Raw genomic sequence first — 24,424 nt, 5'->3', positions numbered from 1 at the left:
TATCAACAGTGCTCGGATGAAATCTAGCAAGCAGCAACAGGTCCTGAAACATTAGAAGTTTTAGTTTGCTGCAGCGGCTAAAAGAAGAATGTTTATCCATTTCAGCGTTTGAGCGCTGCTATGACCCACTTTCTGGGAAGTGTAGTACAAGTATGACTCCACCTTGGGTGTTTTATTTTGCTCTAAAGGGTTGCCCAGGTTCACCCTAAGCGTAAAGTTAGTGTTGTGGGTTAGGTCAACGGCAATCCTACCCATGATCTATGATGGCTAACATGAAAGCTAAGCAAACAAGCATAAAGTTGTTAGTTTTTGCTTGTTACTTTTATTATTTTTTCAGTGCAGTATTATTTAAATTTACTGCATGATTTACAAACATAACACGCATGTGGTGCGGGTTTTATTCATCAAATTAATTCACAATTTAATGGAAGTTATATCTGATATCTTTACAGGTTTGGAACAAATTAGGGTGTTTATGTGATAAAGTCACTTTTTACTTACCATACTTTCTTCTGACAAAATGGCTTCCACAATGAATTACATGTACTTCAGTAAGCAAAGGCTCCACTGTATACGTAATAAAAAGTCCAAATAATGTGCAGTCAATTTGCTTAAAGAGTTTTTTATTCTAGAAAGACCAAATCTACTCATTGTCTTGCAAGAAAATGACCAGCACTATAATTCATTGCCCACAAGTTAAAGGAACAGCTTTAGTCATTGTCCATGAAGAAAAGGACAAACTTCAGAGTCCTTTACTTATAAGCTACAAATATTTAGAGTACTGCAGCAATCTTTTTTCACATAACTCGATATTTCACCTGTGACAACCATGCCTAACTAATTGGTAAATCAGTAAAGTATGTAATTACATTAGGTATTAGTTATCTTACAAAAAAAAAACTATTTTATAATCCTTACTGGCTTAAACATTATAAAGTTAGTAAAAATCCTATAAGAAATGGAAATACTTCGAGATTATCATCAATGAGACCTCAGCACATTCAACTTTATTTTCATAGATAACACAACACTTTGGTGCTTGTCTACAGTAATATTGAGGCAAACATTTTTGTTCACTAGATGTGCTGCCTCAAAAATATCCTTGCTGTGACCAAAATTTTAATGGAAAGTGTAACCAACGTTTCTAAAAGAAAAAAAAAGTTTAATCAAACACTAAAAATACATTTATAATTTGCTTTGGTCTGATCTACCAAAGCGCTGAGATAAACTGTTTTCCTCTATGAATGTGCTTTTGCACGTGATATTTCAGCCTTGATCAAACCTAGAAAAAAATAAAGAGAAAATATTTTTAATGAAATAAAAATTCCGAGTGGTATATAGAACAAATAACTGAAACAAGAGAACATATTGAGTCATACTACCAGGTAAACTGAGCCACTTTATTCGCAAAAAGACAACCGATAGCTGAGACTGGAAATCAGTAAGACAAATGACAGTATGGTTATTTTTAAATGCAGTGTTGCTTTTGCACATTATTATGAGTGAAATATTTTTTTTCCAGCTGCAAGTTGTATGTAGAGTAAATATCTTAACCTACGCTGCTTATAACAAATCTGATACTAAAAAACTTGTCCAAGCAGCTATAACCTAAGTATATAGTCATATGATCTAGCAATCAGCATAAAATCTAGCCTTCTGGTTCTAACACAGCCCTAACAGCCCAACTAGTTGAACACTTCTCTCATACTTTGCAGATGATTACCGAGTCATCTAGTATCAAGTCATTTAGTCTCTTCAAACTTTTTTCTGAAGTGTCTTATCCATGACTACCAGATCAACAGTATCACCAAGCAAATATGATAGTGCAAGGTGAATTTTAATAATTGACAATGTTTTACCTTGTTTAGCATAGTACTGTTTTTGGTTACTTTATTTGACTCAACATCATCTACTTCTGGTTCACCAACTATATTTCACTGCCTTGTCTTTCTCTATAGCATCCGACATTGCTCTTTTCATGTCACAATGTTAAACTTTGTTTACTCTATCAGTTATGTATTTCCTGCTGCCACAACTCTGTTTATACATAAAACTTATTAGTTTGACCACCTTCTTTTATTTAACTATTCTCGCAAATTGATTTAAAACAATGACCACATGTTTGTGTAGCTTCAAAGCTATAACAGCTACAAGCTAATCCAAGATAAAAAACTGGGAGGAAACTAAAAAGATTACATAACATATACTGAAAAATTTGAAATATACTCCAAAATTAATTTTCATAAATGTTGGTCAGGTAGGGAGTAGTGTAGCAAGCTAACAACTTTAACAGCATCCAATGCTAAACCTAATGCCAGGTTCTCATATATGCCAAAAGCACCGGTGACACCACCACAGGATAGCAGCAGTGAAATGTGAACCTACGTGATGGGTACCGCTGAGTACTGCCGGTAGTTGCTGGCAGAAACACAAGAGTTTAGCGCTGTTAAAATTTTCTGAGAGCCACAGGCAAAACCTTCCCGAAATGCACTGTCAGATTAGGACCAGCATTATTTAAACGGCAAGTCAAGCAAACATTTTTATGCCATCATTAGCGATGAGGCTTTATGTAAACATCAGCCGTTGAGCTTAAGGTCGCAAGCGTTGTGCTGCGCAATATTACCATTGGAGTGTCGCAATCGATATGGGGACCGGGCTTTAGTAGCTTTTTTATCTTTAATTTGTTATATACTAAACGAATTAAACTAAATAATATTATAAGCCAAAAACATAAACTATTAATTGATATCAGAAAATTTATTCAAAGAAAATCTAAATAACTCAATTTTACAAGTTGATCTGATAGTTTTTATAGAAACAAGTAGTTATGCAAAAAGTATTTTTTTTCTAGATCATTGTTCGGCCATTTTAGACATAGCAAAACATTAAGAAAAAACAGATTTTAATGATATGGTCATCTTCTCCTTTTAGTATTATTTAAACTGCTTTTTGCAAGTGGCGCTTAAACTTTTATTTCACCACAGACTTTTCCGGTGGAAAAAATTGCAATAAACCAAACATCATGGGATACTCATGAAAAAAGTATGAGTTGGTAGCTCCAAAAAAGTTAACACACAGCTGATAAAATTAAAAAACTGCAAAAAGTTGTTTGGAGCGCTTTAATCATTGCTTGCTTTAAAGTCCAAAAACTAAATGCACAGTGCTAATAAACCAAAAAAAAGAAAAACTTTGACATGTTTTAATCAAGGTTTGGCCTGTCAACTTTAATTCTAACCTACACTTTTGACTGACTAAATTGAGAATTTTACTCAAAATATTAAAAAGTAATCACTAATGATTATTCAATTATTTTTTGTAGTATAATGGAGTTGTTCTGTTATATCCATTCTCTATTATGTTTGACCAAAAAATTTTAAAAACAATTAAAAGTTCGAGAGTTTCAGGGTGGCTAAACATCATCAAAGTAAAGTGTTGTAGCTGTTTCTAATGTTAATGTAATCTGTCTAAAATTAAACTCTTGAAAATAACTTTGGAGTAAAATGTTTTGATCTCAATTAAGTTGACAGGGTTTTACACAAAACCAGCAGACTTACATGTTTATGGGACTTTGCAAATGTAACACATTGTTAGTTAGTTTAAACTGCTCCAAACTTGATCTCTCAAAATTGTTACATGCATCAATTAAAATCACTGAATTGCTTTTCATTATTCATGCTAGTCGAATAAAAACAACGCGAATATGATGAAATGATTTTCCTTCTGCCAAAGGTTCAAATCTATTATACAAACGACAATCGTCGTGTGTTTGCCCATCTTAAAGAGTGGTCTTTCCTTTTTTCGTCGAAACGAATTACGGTCGTATGAAGCCAACTGAATTAATATGAGTAGTAAATAAAGTGCTTTCGGACTATTAGCTGCTACTATGTTATCATGATTTAAGCCAAGCGGCTTATATAAGGGTGCGGCTATTCTGTGGATTTCTTTTACCGCTAGGGCGCATTAAACAAAATACCCGGTTAGTGCGCCTCTGTGAAAGAAAAAATGAAACAATTCCTAACGGTACTGTTCCGTTAGGCGCTAGAATAAAAATTGTAGGTTAATACAGAACAGTGCCAACAACACTGTTCCGTTTAAAACAGCAAAGTTGCTGCTCTGTTAAAAAGCATGGTCCTGAGTTATGCGGCCTACACAAAGGTGCCTATACAGCTATACAAATGTACTACACATTAAATAAATTCATGAGTAGTGATTCACATGTAATTAATATTTACTGCCAACGAGAAAGGTCATGGTGAAGGTTTGTTTTTTCCGCCCACCTAGACATATGTTTTGGGGTTTGACCTACTAAATTTCTACTTCAAAAAGGTGAGCATTTATTCAATGTGATATTGTCTATAAATTGCCACACCCCCACTACTTAAAAACGTTGGATTTTCTATTGTTCGTGATAGTAAACATGTTCATATCCTTCAGCAGCTGAGTTACTAATTTTTTCCTAGCTACGAGTACTGTAACTTACTACTAAAGAACTTGCACGGGTACTCTGAGCGTTGCGATAAGCGATGGTGAGAAGAAAGAAAGCAGTTGGTATTGACTTGTTGTCACCAGATTTAGCCATGACCAGCTGCACGTTGCCTGCTCAAAAGTAGGCACAAGCTGAAAACTGTTTGTTCACACACCGACAGAAAAACAAAAATGTTGTCTACCCGCAAGTGTTGCGTTGAACTAACATCGTGTTATTGTTATGTCATTCTTGCATTTAATTAACATTATGTTTTAGTTATGTCATGCTATGTTCTTCTTGTTCTGCTATACTTACATATTATCCGCGTGCAGCATTTTCTAACATATTTTGCAGTATATATATATATTTTTATGCATTCGTTTTTGTTATTGTATCTTACAAAAAGGCTATCATGTTGGCGTTATGTTTTATTATTGTGAGGTGCTGATGGTGTATTTGCCTTAACATCATACTTTCTGTGCTGTCATACATATAATTTTTATCGACAAAACCGCATCATTGTTTGTATATAACATGTCAAAACACAGGCTATAGGCTTTTAAGCATGTTGAAGTCTCCATTCAATAACTGCTGGCGATAGCAAGATATTTTATAGAATGTCTTAAAATATGCAAAAATTTTCAAAACTGCTAGTTTGACGAACTTCAGTTTGCCTAGCAATGTCAAGTTCATTATCAGTTCTCTGTACACAAATAGGACAACTCCGATTTGAGTGGTTTGAGACTGATGCATTGTAGACTAGCTGTAAAACATATTGCAGATTTCCATTGTTCTCCCCAACATTATTGACATGCATGGCTGCATATTTGTATGCATAGCCTGATCAGGGCAAAAATTTCAGTAGACTGTATATTTGGAGTTGTCTTACAGTATGAAAATACTGTACTCTCAATAAATCTCTTGTTGTACATGAGTCTGTTCCCGCGGATGGGTAATGCAGCTAGCAGTTCGGGTTTGGGGCCGTAGCGTCACTCGGGGATGCATGTGAGACTTTTTTTGCCCCGACTGCAGTAAGATTCTCTATGCATGGCACTCCGGATGAAAGAGTTGGCGAGCGCAAAGCGATTTATTGTGAAGCGATTGAGTGCTAAGCGATTGATTGCGAAGTGATGGATTGCAAGTGCAAAGCGATTGGTTTCGAGGCAATTGCGAGGCAATTGATTGCAAGGCAAGTGCGAGACGATTGATTGCAAACCAAGAGTATGCAAGGCGATTGATTGCAAAGCGAGTGCGAGGCAATTGATCGCGAAGCAATTGTTTGCGAGTGCGTGTCGATTGACTGCAAGGCAAACTCGAGGCGATTGATTGCAAGGCGAGTGCGAGGCGATTGATTGCAAGGCAATTGATTACAAGGCAAATGATTGTGAGGCGATTGATTACGAGGAAGTCTATTGCAAGGCAATTGATTGCGAGGCAATTGCGTGCAAGGCAATTGAGTGCAAAGCGATTGATTGCGAGGCGATTGATTACGAGCTGTTTGATTGCAAAGCGATTGAGTGCGAGTGCAAGGCGATTGATTGCAAGGTGTGTGCAAAAGTGTGATTTTTAACTGCTTGGCAAGTAAATACTTTTCGGCCATGTTGGGGACTCGGCGGCAAAAATGGGCGACCCTCTACTGCAAATATAGAGGGGTCTAAATGAATGCATGAATCTAGATGCATGCATCTAGAAGTTTACTAGATTTTATATGCATCTTGCTGTAAAACACATTGAAGATTTCCATTTTTCTTCCCAACATTATGGACATGTCTATGTGTATGCATACTCTGATCAGGGCAACAATTTCAGCAGACTGCATATTAGGAGTTGTTTTACAGTATGAAAGACAACTCTCAATAAACCTTATGCTGTGCGTGAATCTGTTCCCTTAGGCGGGTAATACAGCTAGTGGTTTATAAACACAGCAAAATAGTTGATTTAGACAAAGGAAAATAGCTGTACAAGTTATGATGTCTAAAACAAGAAGATTGTTATTCCATTATCTCAATGCATTTATGTCAGATGTAAACTGAGTTTATCTTTTCGATCGATTGGTAACTTATCAATAGAGCATGATGATACTTGATAAGCCTATTATATACTGTGAATATATATACATGTACTTCTAGAACGAAATGGTGAGACATGAAAATTAGCAATAATTCTAGAGTGCAAAGAGCAACACTTCATTTCACACCAATGATAGTCTATTTATTTAAATTGGGGAATAAAATCAAAATAACAAACAAAAATGACAATCAAAACTTTCAACATACCACATTGTTGTTAGTAACTAAAGTATACAATAGAGTTCAGACTCATCAGGTGAGGTAAGTTATTTAGAAATCTACTAGCTATTCAATGATAAAAATGATAAGATAATTAGCTGAAATAACAATCAACACAAATATTCTGGTTGAATGAACCTATCGGTTCTCAGCAAAAGTTAAATACTTGATAATGAAGAATGACACAATTTTCCAGTCTTGTAGTAAGGCTTAATTTTATGTAAACTAATTGTATCACAAACTTGTCATGACAGATCAAAATAAAAAAGAGTCAGCAAATGTTAAAAGTTATGTTTTTTTCAAATGTCTAACAATAACCAGTTTAGCATTTTTTTAAATCGAGTTTTAATAATCAACTTTTTAAGAATGGTTGACAAAGGTTTGTGTAGTCTGCTGAAACAGCGTTACATCAGTGATGGGTTAGAGTTTTTTGTACTATCCTTAAGCTGTATTGTATTAAGTTTGCATAGAGACTTAGTTCAATCTAGAGGATAAAACTCCTAAGTTTCCTACAAAAAGTACTATATTGTTTATTGGTGCAACGGAACTTTTACCTTATTAGGTACAGAATCAAATAGCTTAATTTATGGTGGCTAACTTTCCCCTAAATTGATCTGTCATGCTCATAGAAGATATACCAAGTTATTCAGGCAAGCCTACACAGAAGTGGCAAAAGATTTACCGGTTTTGGTAACCCGGGAAAAAGTATAATTTTCTCCCATGAGTAAAAGTGCATGTCGATGTTGGAACATTTCCACCTTGTGTGTTGTTTTTCTTACTCATACTGACCTTTCTCACTCTCTGCTGTACCTATAAGTACCATTGAAAATTATTATGAACAATTTGTAGTTACAAATTGGTATTGCCTCTTTAAAAATATCATTTTTAAAATTGTTAGAAAAACATTTTTGCTGCAGTATTACAGCATGAATTGTCTTAAAATAAAGTATTTTATTCAATCGTAACATGTTACCACTTCTAAAAGAGGTGAAACTGAGTGAGCACGCTCATAACTAGCCTCATGAGTTTGAATTTATAAGAAGATAGAAATGTGAAACAGCAAAGATGATCTTTCGGTCTAACAGATTTTTAATAAATGTTTGGTTGAATTAGCAATTATCAACATTTACAAATATATTGAAAAAATTTGAGACCCATCAAAGCACTCTATGTGATGCAAGTTGCGACTTGAAACAATTATTCCCATTTTTGCAGAAATCAAATGTACCAGTTTAATTGTGAAGCTTTGTAAAACTGTTTTATGTCGCTTCCCTTTTATGTAAAAGAGGCTTGACAACTAAATGTATGGATAGTAAGATATAAAATTATATTTTGATTTTAGACTTTAGTTACAGTTAAGAGAAAACATAGTAAGAAAAGTCTTTGCCTATCTTCAAGCAGTAATTATTGCTTTGAACTGAACTACTTCTCTAGGGATAAAAGTAGTGCTTAATTTTAGAAAGTCTACATATTATTTTGTGGTTACATCATAGAAATAAAGTTACAATGCTCTTTGAATTTGTGGTGTATTATAATTGCGCACTTGTAATTATACCACATTTTCACTAAAACAAACTTTAAACATGAAACGTGGCAACAGGAAACTCTCAGTTACGAACACTACCTAAATTCTAAATAGGCTTTTCTATCTTAAGGTACTGCGATAGACTTGTGTATCTCTTATTTGTAAAAATTAAGATTATGAGAAGCAACTTTTGTAGAAAAATTGCATAAAATTATAAAGAAGGAATCTACTATTGAAGTAAAATAAGAACTTATTATTAGATTTTAGTGCACTTAAAAAAGGTCGAGGAAAATGGGAGTACAGCTAAAGACTATAGTAGCATTTTGCCCTGGGCGTATTTACACAACCAGGTAATTAAAATTAGGATGTAATACAACTGATGGCAAATACTGAAACTCTTGTGGGGAAAAATACAAAAGTGAATGTATTAACTCTTGCTCATGTATATAAACAGTTGTTTTTGTTGAGTGTGTAGTCAGAGTTTTGTTTGCATGATGTGATATTTTGAAATATTATAATACTACAATATATTGATACACGTATGGCACATCTTTCTTGGTGATCTTTGAAAGGTTAGATCAGAGAGTTGAGCTGGTATATAGACTTTATGTTTTTTGCTGTAATATAGGTATATTGTATTATTCACTCTTACTTGAGTCTCGCTAGTTTATACAGTTTGTTTGCAGCTGTAGTATAAAAATATGAACATGTACTGCATGCTCATGTTGAGGCTAGGCTGATACAGACATGTATATATATATATAACGTTATATATATATATATATATATAATTGTTTCCTCACCCCGGATACCCCGAATGGGTGGTAAATTCTGCTACCAGAGACCTGGGAGTTTGAGCACTCTTGCAGACAAACTGGAAGAGCACATGAGTCACTATATGACCAGTGCTTAGAAAGGAATTTGGCGCAACACCCGAAGAGCCAGACATCAGTTACTGGTAGATCAGAAGGCCTGTCAAGACAGCATGAGAAAGCATACCAATCTTGCTATGGCTTGGATTGACTACAAAAAGGCCTATTACTCAATACCCCATAGTTGGATACTTGAGTGCCTCAATATGTACAATGTTCACCCTGCTCTTGTGGCATTCATCAATATGTCAATGACCAAATGGAAGACGGAACTGGCGGCTAATGGCAAAAAGCTGGTGAGTGTAAAAATTAAGCGAGGCATCTATCAAGATAACTCCTTATTAGTGCTGCTCTTCTGCATATGCCTAAACTCTCTAAGCAATATACTGGAAAAAACTCAAAAATGGCACCAAGATAAACCACCTCTGTACATGGATGACATCAAGCTGTACGCTAACAAAAAAGGGACATTGATTCGCTAATACACCTTACTCAGGTATACAGCAAAGACATCGAAATGATTTTCGGTATTGAGAAATACGAAAGGCTAATTCTTAAGAAGGACCATTTTATGCTCACAGATTGCCTAAAAACGCCAAATAGTACCATCAAAGATATAGAAGAAGGGTACAAGTACTTGGGGAATATGCAAAGCAACATCAACCACGAAGCCGAGGTATGTCACAAAGCCATTTCCGAATACAAGAAACGCCTTCAGCAGGTCCTACAGAGCCAGCCCAATGCCCAGAACCGAGTCATGGCAATAAATACCTACACACTGCCAGTAATAAGATATTCAGCAGGCATAATAAAGTGGACTGAGGAAGCTATCAAGGAAACAGATATAGCAACTCATAAACTGCTGACCATGCATGGAGCACTCCACCCAAAATCTGATACCACTAGATTGTATCTTGATAGAAAAGATGGCGGTAGGAGACTCAAAAGTGTACAACAGACAGTGAAAGAAGAAGAACAAAGCATCAGAGCCTATGCAGCATCCATTGCCACTTCAGATAAGTTGCTAGCTGAATTTCAATCGGCTGCTCTTACAACGGAACTTCGCCCTGATGATGAGGAAATTGACAGGCACACGAAGCCTCTTCATGGAGCTTACCACTGACAAATATAACCACCGACAAATACCTAAGGTTGGCGATCTTCACCAGACATATATGTGGCTGAACAAAGGAAACCTAACGGCCAAGACGAGTTGCTAATCATGGCAGCCCAGGAGCAAGTGCTCTCAACAAGGCAACTCCAACCAAAAATCTATCACACTAGAGACGGTCCTAGATGCAGACTGTGGAAAGATGCACCTGAGAATATCCAACACATCATCAGTGGATGCAAACAGCTAGCAGGAAACGCATACACTGAGCGGCTTAATCATGTCACAGGTGTTGTGTATAAAAGTCTATGTGATGAGTATGGCCTTAATAAACCACAACACTGGTGGGAAGCTCTTGGTAAGGTGAATGAAAATGACCATGCTAAGATCCTCTGGGACTTCTACATCCGGACTGACAAGCATGTCCTAAAAAACCAACCAGATATAGTGATGGTGGACAAGGAGAACCAGAGGGCTACTATAATAGATATAGCAGTACCCAATGACTACAATATAGACGGCAAAGAAAAAGAAAAGGTACATAAATATCTCCCTTTTGGAGATGAGATTGAAAAATGCTGGGATGTACGAGCAACTGTATTCCTAGTAGTCATTGGGGCACTGAGCACAATAACACTGGGGCATAAAATGTAGCTTGCTCAAATACTAACAGCATTGAACTCAGGTGAGTTGCAGAAAAGTGCGCAGTTGGGAACAGCTAAGATCTTGAGGCGAGTGCTCAAACTCCCAGGTCTCTGGTAGGAGACCCGAGTTAGAGCATAAATTACCACCCATACGGGTTAACCGGGATGAGGAAATAATTTTAGTATATATATACATACAGTATATATATAATTTATATTATATATATAGGTATGTGTATATATACATTTATAAATGTATATACATAAATATATATGTGTGTTTCTGGCCGGCAGCCTGGTGTGGCTTTGCTTTTTTCGGATAGGCATGATGGCATGCCTGATTCGTTTTCCGGCCCAGGCTTTAAATCATCCACATGAGTCCAGACTATAAAGTAGGAAAGGATAAAGGATGAGGTTTGCCCCTGCTAGCATAGCAGATGCAGACCTTCTAATTTTTGGCTCTCCATTTTTATGCCAGGGCCTCTTGGACGTATGGGCTGGTTGAGGCAGCTGTCATGACACACCTGCAACAAAACACTGATTGATTTTCTTTTGCCTTAGGATTACGGTTTTGTGGTCTCAGTGCAACTAGTACTTTACATCACTAATGTTACCTATGTCTGTTTCCCTGGAGTAAAAATATTTTTACGTAAAACCGTTGCTTGTTCTTAAGGGCTCTGAAGCCCCACATTGCAGATGATTCTTTTCCTTTTATTCTTGAGGCCTTTTCTTTTCCGGCTGCTGCGGCACCTAATATGTCTTTTTCTTTATGAATTTGCCAGTTGACTGAACACAATGTCTTTGATTGCCACCACCTCCTTTTCATGAGCCATTTTTATGAACCACGCGTAAGCGGCTCTTTGGCCTTCCGGTTTGATCGGAAGGAACTCTATCCAGGCACGCGCGGTTTGTGTCAGGATAGCTATCGGCATAGCCAGAAGGGTCTCCGCAGGGTGGCCTGCTAGAATGAGCTGCAAAACAATTCTTTCACCATGTTGACCTTATAGAGGCCCGGTAAATTTGTGTTCGCCATCTACAAAAGTCTTTGTACCTAAAAAGTATGCACCTGAATAGAGGTTGCATCAGCTTGCCTCAGTGTGCTTAGGATTGAGCCTGCATGAACAAAATGTCGAACTGAGCTCAGAGCATGCCAAAAGAGGTTCTTATGTGGTTGGCTTGTTTTCAGTATTCCGCCTCTTTGTGCATGGTCTCTTAAAACGTTGTAAAGGATTTAGAGAAGAAGAGGACGGAAGAGAGCCTGGATAAGGGAAGCCCCCATCAAGGAAGCCCCCGGTCTTCTTCGCTCAGGTACTAGATTCAGCTACTGCTTGTAACTGACTGATAAAATACTTGAAATCCCCAAATTCTGTGTACTGAGGTGCCTTGAACTGATGGACCAGGAATAGGCATAGGGTGCCATTACTATTGTTCAAGGACCTTAGCCAACTAGTCAATCCCTCAGTCCGTGCTCATCAAGCTTCGGCCATCCATAATCTACTGGAAAAAGCTTGCTAACGGCTAGGGGAGGGTGATGCTGTTTCCAGACCATGGCTTGCCAGAGGTTTGAAATGTTTCTGCCTCTAGACTCAGTCTTGTGGAGCTAAAATATTTGATCCCACTGCTGCCACCAGTGTAAAGGAAACTGCCCGCTCCTTCACTCTACACAAAACATTAAATTAATAAATAAACATATTGCGTGTTTAATCGCCAGAGGATATATATTATCTGGCAAATATGTATAAATACATGAATTCAATTGAGTGTGCATACCAATGACAATCATAAAAAAATCTGCGCTTGTTCTGCTAAAAAATATTGGTGTTCTCATTTTTTTTAAACGATTGCTTTTTGTTAGGCACCGCCTCTTCTCTTTATTTTTCACTCGGTCATTTTAATTATCACTCAGTTGACTGATTTAGTTTATCGATGACTGAGCCTTGTCCGATAGCAAAAGGCTTGCTCCGGTGATGCCACTGACCTTAGGGTTATTCCTTCTAGCTCGAATCACAGCGCGCTGGCACAACAATAGATATATTTATATTAGAAGATGTGTAATATTGGTGTCATAAATTTGCTGATGTTTGTTGGAGAAATGAAGTTGTTAGACTATCCTGAGAAAATGTCCCTCATCTACCAAACTTTTTCTTAGCCAGTGAACATGAGCATAAGCAAACAAGCAGAAACGGCAGAGGCTACAGGCTGCGCACGATGAAAATCCAACAGAAAGGCTAAAATGAACTATCAATTTATGCACACTGCAACCTGGTATGTTGTCCCAAAAAGAGGAGGGGGACAACCGAAGTCGCAAGGTTAGTTTTTCGGGGCATATCTAATTTTAAAAGCAAGGCTTATTCCCACTTACCGTGTGAAGCGGTAAGAACAGTCCTCAACATAAAAGGAAAGCTGTCTCATGCCGTATCAAGCCTGCCGAGAAGAACTGAGTCGCGATACAGATACATTGGAGCTAAAAAAGGGCCCAGCCTAAAGGGAGCTAGGCCAGTCCACCAAAAAAGAAATAGAGATAACCTAAAAATGGTCTGGGTAATTCCTCAGCTTCCAGTGCTGCCACTCAACTAAGCTAATAAAAGAAAAAACTGAAAAAAGTGGATAAGGCTCAAAACTGTCAATTACTGTGGGGAAAAAGGCTCTGTAATTGATTGTCAAAGAGGCCACTTGAGCCAATACGACGCAATAAACTCCACTACAGCACTATAAACTTATGATCTGCCATACAGAACTCACTACATACAAAATGAATACTGCCTCTGAAAGTTCATAACAAGACCTGCTAAATCAGTTGGACGCTTCTACAAAAAAACTCATCTATATCAACCAACCGGTGAGAAACATTATTATAAAAGTGAGCTGAGATTGTCTTAAAAGTGTCAACAGTACTAACACATGCTCGCCTTACTAAATTTGTAGTATTGACAGATTGAGCCTTCACAAAATAATTAACTACCCAAACAAGGATTTCTATAGGAGCGACTCCACTAGAGTCGCACGATACACTCGATTGGTTTGAGGAAGCACCAGTTGAGACACCCGCTTTCAAAGTGCCATATACTGTGGATGAGGCATGCTACATATAAATACTGCAGACTGCACTAGCTAAGAAAAAAGTGAAGCTGAGCTTCAGCTCCATAAGGTCATACTACTTGCTACTCTAAATAACCAGGAGAAACTTAGGCTTAGGTCAGTCAGATATTTGTCTCTTGCAAAGCTAAAATTGAACTGAGACTCTGCAAAAGCAAATGGTAGTTATAGCATCTGACAGTTCACTTCTAGTCACAATGTGGGGCCCGCATCATGTGATGCAACATGTTATGATCTGTGTACGGCTCTGTTTCTGGCAGGATGTTTCACGAAACCAAGTGCTGAGACATCAAGGTGCCAAAATTTTTGAAAAACCTGATTCGGTGGTATGTCTGGTTGGTAAGCCAAATTGGAGCTGGTTCCTGGCCGATCGAATATGGTATTCCCAAACTAAAATAACTTCATTTCGCTTTATTTTCAATACCTAGGATTAACTTTAGCAGAGCCAAAGAATCCAGCCCAGTCATCCAGACGTTCAGCCTACATCAAAGTAAGACAAATTTTAGAAAAGTTTTAGGAAGTTTTAGAAATTTTAGGAAATATAGAAGTTTTAGGAAATTTTATAAGTTTTAAGACTTCCCCTTGAAGCCTACCAGCCATTTGACTTCTGAAAACTGGCCAGCATTTAGAAAACTGGTTGATTTGGTACTCAAGCTGGTCAGCTATTGCCAAAACAAGAGAAAAAAACAGATAAGCTAAGCAGCTAAATCAGAACCTCTTGGGCTGAAAAAATGCAGTCAGAGCACCTAAGGACCAACTTCACACTAATGATCAATAACTAGTGAGGGAGGACATAGGGAACTTGGGGTTCAGTGGTTCAGTAGCTTGTAGCCTGTGTTCAGTTGGCTCATACCAAAGTTTGAGTAGAAAGATTACACTCCTAATAGTGCAATACATGGTAAGACACAGCCGACCTTTAAACCGGACCACCGAGTAATAGAGCATAAATATAGGTTTCTCTGATATTACTCAAAAACTAGCAAGCACAAAAAAGCTGAGATCGTGTATGTACACTTCTGTCTACAACTATCTGCATATAACAAGTGAAGAAAATATACTATATTCAGATAATCAAACAATGCGTGTTTTTAGAATCTCGGCAATATGCTAGGCATTATTTATAATACAAAATCTGTTATCAGATGTGCGAGAGAGTTTGCGTTATAGCTATTGCTGGAGTTGTGCTGGTCCACACAAAGTCCACTATTGACTGTTACATGGAACGTCGGTGTTAACGGCTCCTACATTAGTTGTGCGTAAGAGTATAATTAATTATTGTTAGCATTTTAGCAACTATCTTGAAGTGTCAGTTTTGACTTGGCATACTACAGAGTTGTCCTGATCTTATTTCACTTAATAGTTAAATTACTGACAACCACTGAAATCAGCTGTGGAAAAATATGTCTACGATCAAAGCAATCGGCAGGAAAATGTCTTATGTACTTATTGGCGGTATAGATATTGTGTTTCTATCAGATATAATAGTCATTTTCTGCTTTATTACCATTAAGTTAAACAAATAAAAATTAAAAAAAGATGGTTTGCATAACAACTAGCTATAACCTCGGGAGTAGCAATTCAGTTAGCTAGCTTTTCAGATAACTTTTAATGTAAAGCCTATTTTATTATTATATTGGCTGAAATTTATTTTTATATTCATTTATCCGCGTAGGAGCTATATCTTGATACATCATTAACAAATATGAAAAGAGAGTATATAATTTCCAGTGTTGGTCACTTGGTTTGTTTATGTGTTGTGTGTCCAGCGTTAGCAATAAAGTATGTCCGCTTGCTGCGGTTGCCTGAGTACAAAACAAACGAACCATGTCACACTAAACATTAAGCTCGGACAGACATTTTGATGAGACTTTTTCAGACAGTCATGTTAACTAACACTCCACGTTGCCATCATGTCGCACTAATGAATAATTGTGGACAAACTTATTACACCTGCCAATCTGCAATATCACACTAGATTGCCTGTCGACAAGAGGAAATTTTTTCCAAAAAAATTATTCAAACTTGTAGAACAAATAGAGATAAACAATCATTTCATTTAAAAGTTAAAAAGGTAAATGTTGTAAAGGTTAATTAAAATGAGCAAATGGAGCAAACAAAATGTAATACTCATGTAACGCCTGGTGTTCACCTTGTAAAGTATACTTACAATTTTGAATAAACTCTCAATATCTCTGTGGCATGAGTGTTTGTAGAAAGTGGCAACTAACAGTCGGATAAACCAAGATCCATGAGATGTGGACCTGATAGATGTGTATGCTGCAATATATAGTAGGTTAAATAAGTACTATCTGCACTATTCTATAGCATAACATCATCATCATTCTATGTAATATACATAGAGTTGTGTTCGATAATTGTAGGGTAAACTATTTTGCAATAATATTTTTAGCAAAATTTTATGATAGTGTGCTCCATTAGCAGCTAGAGTAGTAGATGCAAATTTAAAAAAGTATAATAAAACTCCACCACAAATGACTGCATTAGGAATGTGCTACAAAATTCAAGCAAGCCCAAAACAAATGTCTTAGTTTGATAAGTGAAGGGGCATAACATTTTCAATTAGTAATCTTGTAAAGGAGTTTGCTGACCTTTACTTAGGCAAGATCTAGAATGCTGCATAAAGAAAAGAAAATCAGCCGGTTTTCCCTGCTTTTACTTAGGAAATAAAATCTAGTGGCCGAGGAGCATACAAATATTGCTCCGCTCTCTTAACGAACACGCTCCTTCTATATACATTAATTTACATGTTCTGAACAACGGAACCCAGTAAATAAAACCAACTAACCATGGGACTAAATAGAATCGCTATATTGTTGGCATGGTTATAAAACATAACAACAGCAATACAACATAACACCGGCACAGCATAATAGCGATTTATTATACCAAACAAATTAATAGTGATGTAATAAAAAGCAAACACAACATGCAAGATGTATACATATGGAAATATTTACAAGAAACAGAAAGTCATTGTTTGCCGTCCACCACACATTCCCCACTATTACAGACGGTGCCTAAAGAAACAAGAAATAGTGGAACAACCAAACGGGTCTATGTCTCATGTAGTTCAGCACAACGTTTAAGGAAGGTAACTCTTCTACTGAATATCTGTTTTTCGTCAGTAGCTGATGTATCCTGGTTTTAGTACTGTGAGCCACCTCTTTGCACGGTCTTCCTTTCTCCCAAAGTGGTTGCTGCATGATCTGGATACAGGCAACTAACTGGAGGCTGTCCTATAAGAGTGATCAGATGGTCTGGACTAGGCTCTCAGGTCATCTGATCTGCGGCTAGGTCTTCACATTCTCTTGTTACCTGATGGACCTAATCACTGTACCGTTTCGGCTTTTGTATAGTATGTGATGGACGATGTTTGGGCTCTCCTGCATTGAGATGGGGTTTTTCTCAACCTGGAGAAACATCGCTAGGTGTCTATAGTGCAGGTCCATATCCAACTCACGGGGTCTTTCTAGAAGATAATGGTTTATTTCCTCTCTTGGTTTGCTTCAGGGATGTGCTGCAAGAGGTTTAGAATTCCAACTCTCATGCGAGCCTTTGTAAAAGTCTTCACACGAGTTTTCATGTTCGGAATTGGCCAGCAAAGTTGCCTTTTCCATTTCATCGAGCCTATCAGCTGGACTCATTTGGGAAGGAAATTCTATCAAGTCATTATCAGTTTGTTGGTGGTTGCTTCATGATTGCCGAGCACTCCTTGCCCCTTTCACATTTGGCCCTTTTCGAGGCGCGAGTGTTGCTGAAGCACTTCCAAGGTTTCTTGAGATAGCATGATATAGTTTTAACCTGGACTCGTGCTTGGTCAAAGTTTGGCCCTTCATTTTAACCACATAAGTGTAGTTGGACCAGGCGGTCCTAACTGGGTAGGGGTCGACTAACCTAGCTTGTAGCTTAGCGCTTCTCACGTTGCTGCCTCAGGTTCATCAACCACACCCAATCTCCAAGTGCAAACAGTGGTGGCCCTTTTTGATCTGCCTGTCTAGTTTACATCTGCCCCTGGTTGAGAGGTTCATGCGCCTCTTCTAGCCTGTGCTGTTTCTGCTGCACATATGCAGTGGTAGATGGAATATTTGTGGAAGGAGTGGCATTCCGACTGATCAGACAGACGCAATTTTTAGCAATCATCCTGAAGTTAGACGCCTTGCCTGTCACGATGAGGAGGGCTTTAATACGCCCACATGAGTTGGGGCAATAGTTCATCCCATTCTTCCTGTTCCCGTGCCAACAACATGGATTTCAAAAAGTCGCCCTGGACTCGATTGTTTCTCTTTACGATCCCAATCGCCTGATGATGGCAAGGAGTATTTCATGTTTCGCTCACCTTTCGGAGTTGGCAGACCTCCTTTATCGGTTGGCTCTCAAATTAAGTGCCTTGTTCTGTAGGAAAGTTTTTTGGAAACCATATATAGCAAAACACTCTTTCATTGAAAGCACTGGCCATCACTGGAGCCGTGGCCTCCAGGATGAAAATGACATCCTGACATTGGGTAAAATGGTTGGAAAGTATGGGAAATGGCCTTCGGAGCGGTGAATAGGGGACCTACCAAGTCAACGGCAACCTTCATCTAGGTTTGGCCTGCATATAACGGCAGTTGGCTTTCTGCAGGTTTAGTCCCTCCATACTTGGCGGCTTGGCACACCTCACAGCTGCGTTCCATCCTGTGTACAGCAGCTGTCAATCCGGGCCAGGAGGCACTCTGCAGTCTTCTCCACCCCAGGGTGGGTCATGACAGGTGTTTCCCATGTAAGCAGCTCCCTTATTATAGCTGGTGGGTACATGGCACTCTACTAATTTGGACCATAAGGGACCACTCTGACTTCCATTACACAATCCTGCCTGATTCTCAGAAATTCCTTCCTGCTACGCAAAATCCTGAGCTGCTGGCTACCCAATTCCAGTGATTTCGATTGCACTTCGGTGGGGAACCGAATTGCTCAGCGCATCATGGCTATGGCACTATTGCCCTCACTTTGCAGCCGAGGTAACTAGTTGGCTGACTCAGCCAATGCCTCGGGTCTAAAGGTAGCCTTGACCAACCTCAGGCTGGACCGTGCCTCCATGGGAGCAAGGTGCTGGCCCGTCTGGCTAGTCGTTTTGCGCGCGCTGTTCTGGTGACTTCCACCCAGCTTTTATGTGGTTCTTGGAAGCAACTAGTAGTGCTTTTAGTCATTACTCGTTGGATGGCAGGGAATCCCAAAATGGCCATCAATCATACTTCAACTGGTTGATAGTTTGGTCACCACCAGGCCTCGACCGGTCCCTGGTTGACCTCGGCTGTTTCAGTTGAGACAGGGGATCGCACCTGCAATGGCAAAGCCATCGCATAAAGGCATGGTCCGTGTGAAGCCAGAATTTTTGTTCATACTAGTGCAGGCAGAAATGTTTTACCATTTTGATTACTGCCAACTTCTATCTGTGTGTAACACAGTAATTTCGCTCTGAGGGAATGAGTGTTTTGCTGCAGTAAGCAATCACTCGTTTTTGGTTGCCCTGCTGCTGTTGCCGCACAGCTCCCATGCCGCATTTGTAGGCATCCGTGTCCAGGATATAAGCATTCCCTGGATCCGAATACTTTAGCACAGGCGCTGTGGTGAGGCTGTGGCAAAGAGTGTCAAACGCTGCCTGCTCATCACTTGTCCATCGCCAGGGCTCTTTTTTTTCCATCAACCTGTTGGGAAGTTTCGCAACAGTGGCATATTCCGAGGTGTGCCGCTGGTAGTACCCGACAGTAATTAGAAAACCATGCAGTTTTTGAACTCCCTGCTGAGTAGGCTACCACTCAGCGACTTTTACTTTGGCTGGGTTTGTGGCAACCCTTTCACTACTTACAATGTGGCCTGGGTACCGCACTTGAAACTGTAGCAGTTCACACTTAGTTGGATTGAGTTTGAGTCTGGCTTTCTGTAGCCACTGGGACACTTCCTCCAGCTGTTGAGGTGAGTCTTAAAGTCAGGTGCAATAACAATCACGCCATCTAGGTACAACAGTAGTGTATGCCAGTGGAGCAGCGCAACAATCTCTATATCAATTGCTTAAATGTGGCTTGGGCGGAAGTCAGTCCGAAAGAACAGACTCTCCATTTCCACAATTCAGAGCAAGTAATGAAGGCTGATTTTTCCCTGGTATCTTTGGCCACTGGAACCTGCCAGTATCCGTTGACAAGATCAAGGGAACTAAAACCTTGGCTTCCAGCTAAGGCATGCAAACTTTTTTCCATCATTGGAAGGGGATAGGCGTTATCTTTTGTTTCCGCATTGAGCCTCTGGTAATCCACACGAAACCACCACTTTCCATTTTTCTTCACAAACACAATAGACAAGCTCCACGCTCCTCTAGCTGGCTCAATAAACCCTCAGGCCAATAGGTTCAACACATGTCTCTTGGCCTCTGATTTTTTTAGGCCTTAAGCAGTGTAGGGGTTGACGGATAGGTCGGGTCCCGTCTTACACGGGTACGCGTTTGCATGGTTATAATACTTTACAACAACAATACAACATAATGACGGCACAAAATAATATTGATATAGTATAATGAACAAGTCATAAATAATATAATAAAAAGAGCAAACACAACATTTAAAATGTAAACATATAGAAATATCAACTAGAACTATACAGTCATGGCCTGGCGTCTACCGCATTATAATGTTATGTAAATGAATTTCCTTTTTTTAAGTTGTAACTCATTGTATCTCTGTTAGCTCTGGGATTAGGCAAGTTTTTTGGCTATCAGTTATTACAGTATAATTACAAGGTGATTTGTATTGCATATATGTCTTGGTACTCACATTCACAGCTGGACTTCATTATGAAAAAGTCATCTACGTTAAGTACAACAGGACGAGCAGCAAGAGGAAGCTGATCATAATCAGAACCAGGTGAGAAAGAAGGAAGTTCTGTGGTTCCTTTAACAGCAGACAGTGATGAAGTGAGGGACGATGTCTGCTGTTCACCACGTAACTTCACGTCTTTTGGATTTCGACGGATTTCTGAATCAGGAATTTCTCGCAAGTCGCCAGAATCAAACCGATCTAAAACGCCAAGTAGCAGATGTAATGTAAACCGTAGAAATATATAAGTGACATTATGTCTAGTACCATGAAAATTCTACTCTCAGTTCCAAGTGTAATGGCAACAGTTCAGTTGGCAAAGCACATTATTTGCATGCATTCAAAATAAGAACTATAATTTGTATGGCTTTAAATATAATGAAAAACGGCAAAAATACATGTAGAAAGTCCTCATTTCATTGTTCAGTATCTGGTTATTTCTTTATCTCAACTTTTTGATGAATGGAATAAACAAATATAGAAACTCAAGCATTGGTAGATATGAAACTGACTTCTGATGACTAGTTGACTTCCTTATAGTCACCAGCTAGTAGTCAGTTGTCCCATGCAAAATAAAGGCAAAAAAATTCATAGTTGGTCAAAAGCTCTTACTGAATGGCTAAAATCTATCTTAGAAGATTAATTTGTATAGTGGCGCATAAGCTCAAAAATCAGGCTCTTAAAACAAAATTGAATAAATCCCATGCTATATTTGCTCATAGTCTATAAAGAAAACTTCTCATAAAAGTGCAACAGTTAGCCATGGTCTGCAGACACAACACTTCCTAAGTATGCTATGGTCCATTAATATTAAGCATGTAAGATACTTGAAAGACCATTTTAGCAATTTTTATTTAAATCAATTATAACTTACTTGCATTTGACTAAAGCCATCATGGTGTCATTTTAAAACCTAAATTATTAATACAGACCAAATGGTTATCATATTCATTTAAAACCTAAATTATAAATGGAAACCCAAAAGGTTAGCTTGCTCTTGCTAAATATTACATTAGTTATCATGTAGTTTTGTCTTGGGTGAACAAACACTAATAAAATGTATCTTCGAGTCATTGCATAATTATGTTACTAAGCAATGTATCACATGTATGAAAGATTGACCAACTATGAAAATGACATATTTTATGTATTTTTTCACTATTGTTGAGGTACATATAGACATTTGTAGTGAAACATGGATCATCAATAACCAGGTCAGAAAAAGTGATTATCCAGCAAATTCATGCAATAAAATCTTTGCTAAAAGAGTGCCGCTTATTAATGATGAAGGCAAACACCTACTGTAAGACTAAGTCAAAGACAGAAGTCAAACTATGGAAAAAGGGTGTTTTGCATTCATATAATTGGTTAATAAAAATTATTTTACCTGAAAGTATCTATAATAACGATATGAATATTTTTAAAAACTATTGCATACCGCATTATACCAATGTTTTTTATCTGCACAGTATAAGACAGAGTTTCGATATTCATATAATCAGCTCTTTCAGTCAGTTACAAAAAAGTTAGTTCAATAGTTACTGATGCAGATCAGCAAGTTGATTGCATGAGGACACATGAATAATATTTTATGACGCATCACAAAAACATTGGCTACACAAAGTATGCATTTTTTCTGTGGGTAGCATGGCCTTTTCAATGATATGGTTATACTACAACAATAGCGGGTTCTAGTCTGAACCATATTAAATTGGTCAAAAAACATACGGATATATGTTTATCTCCTTCTCAACATAATGCAACTGATTACTGAAATGTAGAAACAAAAGCTGGTAGCTTTATCTTAACACCTGAAAATGTTTACGAAAATATTTGTAGCTGTAAAGCTGTTCATAAAATCAAAGTTCACCTGGACTGCTAGAGGCTGTTGATGAAGTAATTTTTGAAAACATATTTCTGGTTTGTTCAAAAAATATTAGCTCGTTCAATCAAATTTTAATTAATAGTAATTTCACAACAAAAATCAAGTTATTAAACTCATGTTGTTATGTTTTGATCAGTGAAAACAGAAACATATATTTCATCAAACTAATTTGAAATTTTTCTTGATTAAAAAATTAAAAAACTAAACAGCCAACTTCAAACTTGTGGTAGATGGTTGCAGGAAGCAAAACCTTCTAAAAAATGTTTGAATTGTTAGGTAAATACTGGCATGCTGGCAACTGATGGCTGCACTATGACACTAAAATTATATTAAAATATTTTACTCTCGGACATTTTGAACGTAAAACATTAATGGGGTTTGGGTTTAGGCTGATGTGTATTCACTGCGCAGTACACAAATAATTGTTTGCTCTTGACATAGCTGATGAGTCACAGACTGTGCACACAGTATACAGTACACTTAGTTGATAGGCTTCGGTTTGCACTGGAAACAAGCTAAATATAATGCTTACAAACTCTAGTCTACCAAGACATGTACAACGACTGATGAATACACAAAAAGTACATTTTACACCTAGTTAGAGTATTTAAACTTGAATTAAAATAACACATTACTGAAGGGAATTCACTCAGCATTTGCTAACACTTATCACCTATTGACTCCCCAACTATAGTGGAACAAGTCTAGCCTTTCCCACTGAGCAGTTTACATTGATAATCCTATTGCTAATTTGAGAGCAGACTATTTTATAAACACCGGATAATTGTGATTAGAAGTTGTCCACTTATAGCTGGATAAGCCTATCAATAACTTGAGTAATTACACACTCAATGAATTTACACTCAAGAGATAATCATTTAATTCAAACTTCCACAATAACATCTCATGATAGTGTATCTAAACATATGATTGTTTCAGTGTTTAGGAATAAATTATGTACTGTAAATACTAAACTACCAATTGAAATTGACAGAAGTCACTACAACTAGTTTTAAATGAACAGAGACCATTTTGTAAAATATTCTATTAAAAGTCGTACTAGTTTTACCACAGTAAAAATGCAAATATTGATGTTTTTCAGAAAAAGCAAGAAACTTCAAGAATAATAACCCTAAAAGTTGGTAAACCAATTAACTTGTAGTCCATTTTGAAATGTTGACAATGTCTTAAGGAATTAAGTGTAGTTTTATATTTGTTGAAAGAGAAAGTAAATCTTATTTTCTTACCTCCAGAGCACGCCTGAACAATGATGAGCTTAGGTTTGCCAGCCATCGCAGGAAATCTTCTTGGTGACAAGCTGTCTCTGATAGCAAAAAAAGAGAAATAATTCTCATGGTGGTCTAGCAGCATGTCTGCATCAGATCCATGGCTCATGATGATCAGCACAAACATTCCAAGCCTGTAGTGCTCCTCCCTGCTTGTTTCCTCCTGTATTTCTTTTAGTATTTTCTGGTAAAGATTTTGCACAGAGAAAGTTGTAAATGCAAACATTTATTACCACTGTTTTCGTTGATGAAATTAGAAAACCGTTTAATCAAAGTTTACTTAAACTGGCACAAAATCACAACTTAAACATTGTAACCGATGTTTATTTTTAGAATACGGTAAGCAGTATTAAACTGTTTTTATTGCAGATGGTTTAACAAGATAA

At 37.7% G+C, this 24,424-nt stretch overlaps 1 protein-coding gene across 1 annotated transcript; it reads right to left on the bottom strand.

Moving 5' to 3' along the window:
- Nucleotides 1–6,660: 6,660 nt before the first annotated feature.
- Nucleotides 6,661–24,121, bottom strand: LOC137391715 (caspase-6-like). The gene is made up of 4 exons (XM_068078247.1): nucleotides 24,000–24,121; nucleotides 20,826–21,068; nucleotides 16,169–16,278; nucleotides 6,661–7,563 (listed from the first exon to the last, which is right to left on the bottom strand). The coding sequence occupies exons 1-4, from the start codon at nucleotides 24,043–24,045 to the stop codon at nucleotides 7,432–7,434; spliced, it is 531 nt and encodes a 176-aa protein (XP_067934348.1). The 5' UTR covers nucleotides 24,046–24,121; the 3' UTR covers nucleotides 6,661–7,431.
- Between the last annotated feature and the right edge of the window lie 303 nt (nucleotides 24,122–24,424).

The sequence above is a fragment of the Watersipora subatra genome, chromosome 3 (genome assembly GCF_963576615.1).
Source record: "Watersipora subatra chromosome 3, tzWatSuba1.1, whole genome shotgun sequence".
NCBI classification, from domain to species: domain Eukaryota; kingdom Metazoa; phylum Bryozoa; class Gymnolaemata; order Cheilostomatida; family Watersiporidae; genus Watersipora; species Watersipora subatra.
The sequence above is the reverse complement of the archived record's forward strand: the minus strand, read 5'-3'. Positions and strand labels throughout refer to the sequence as shown.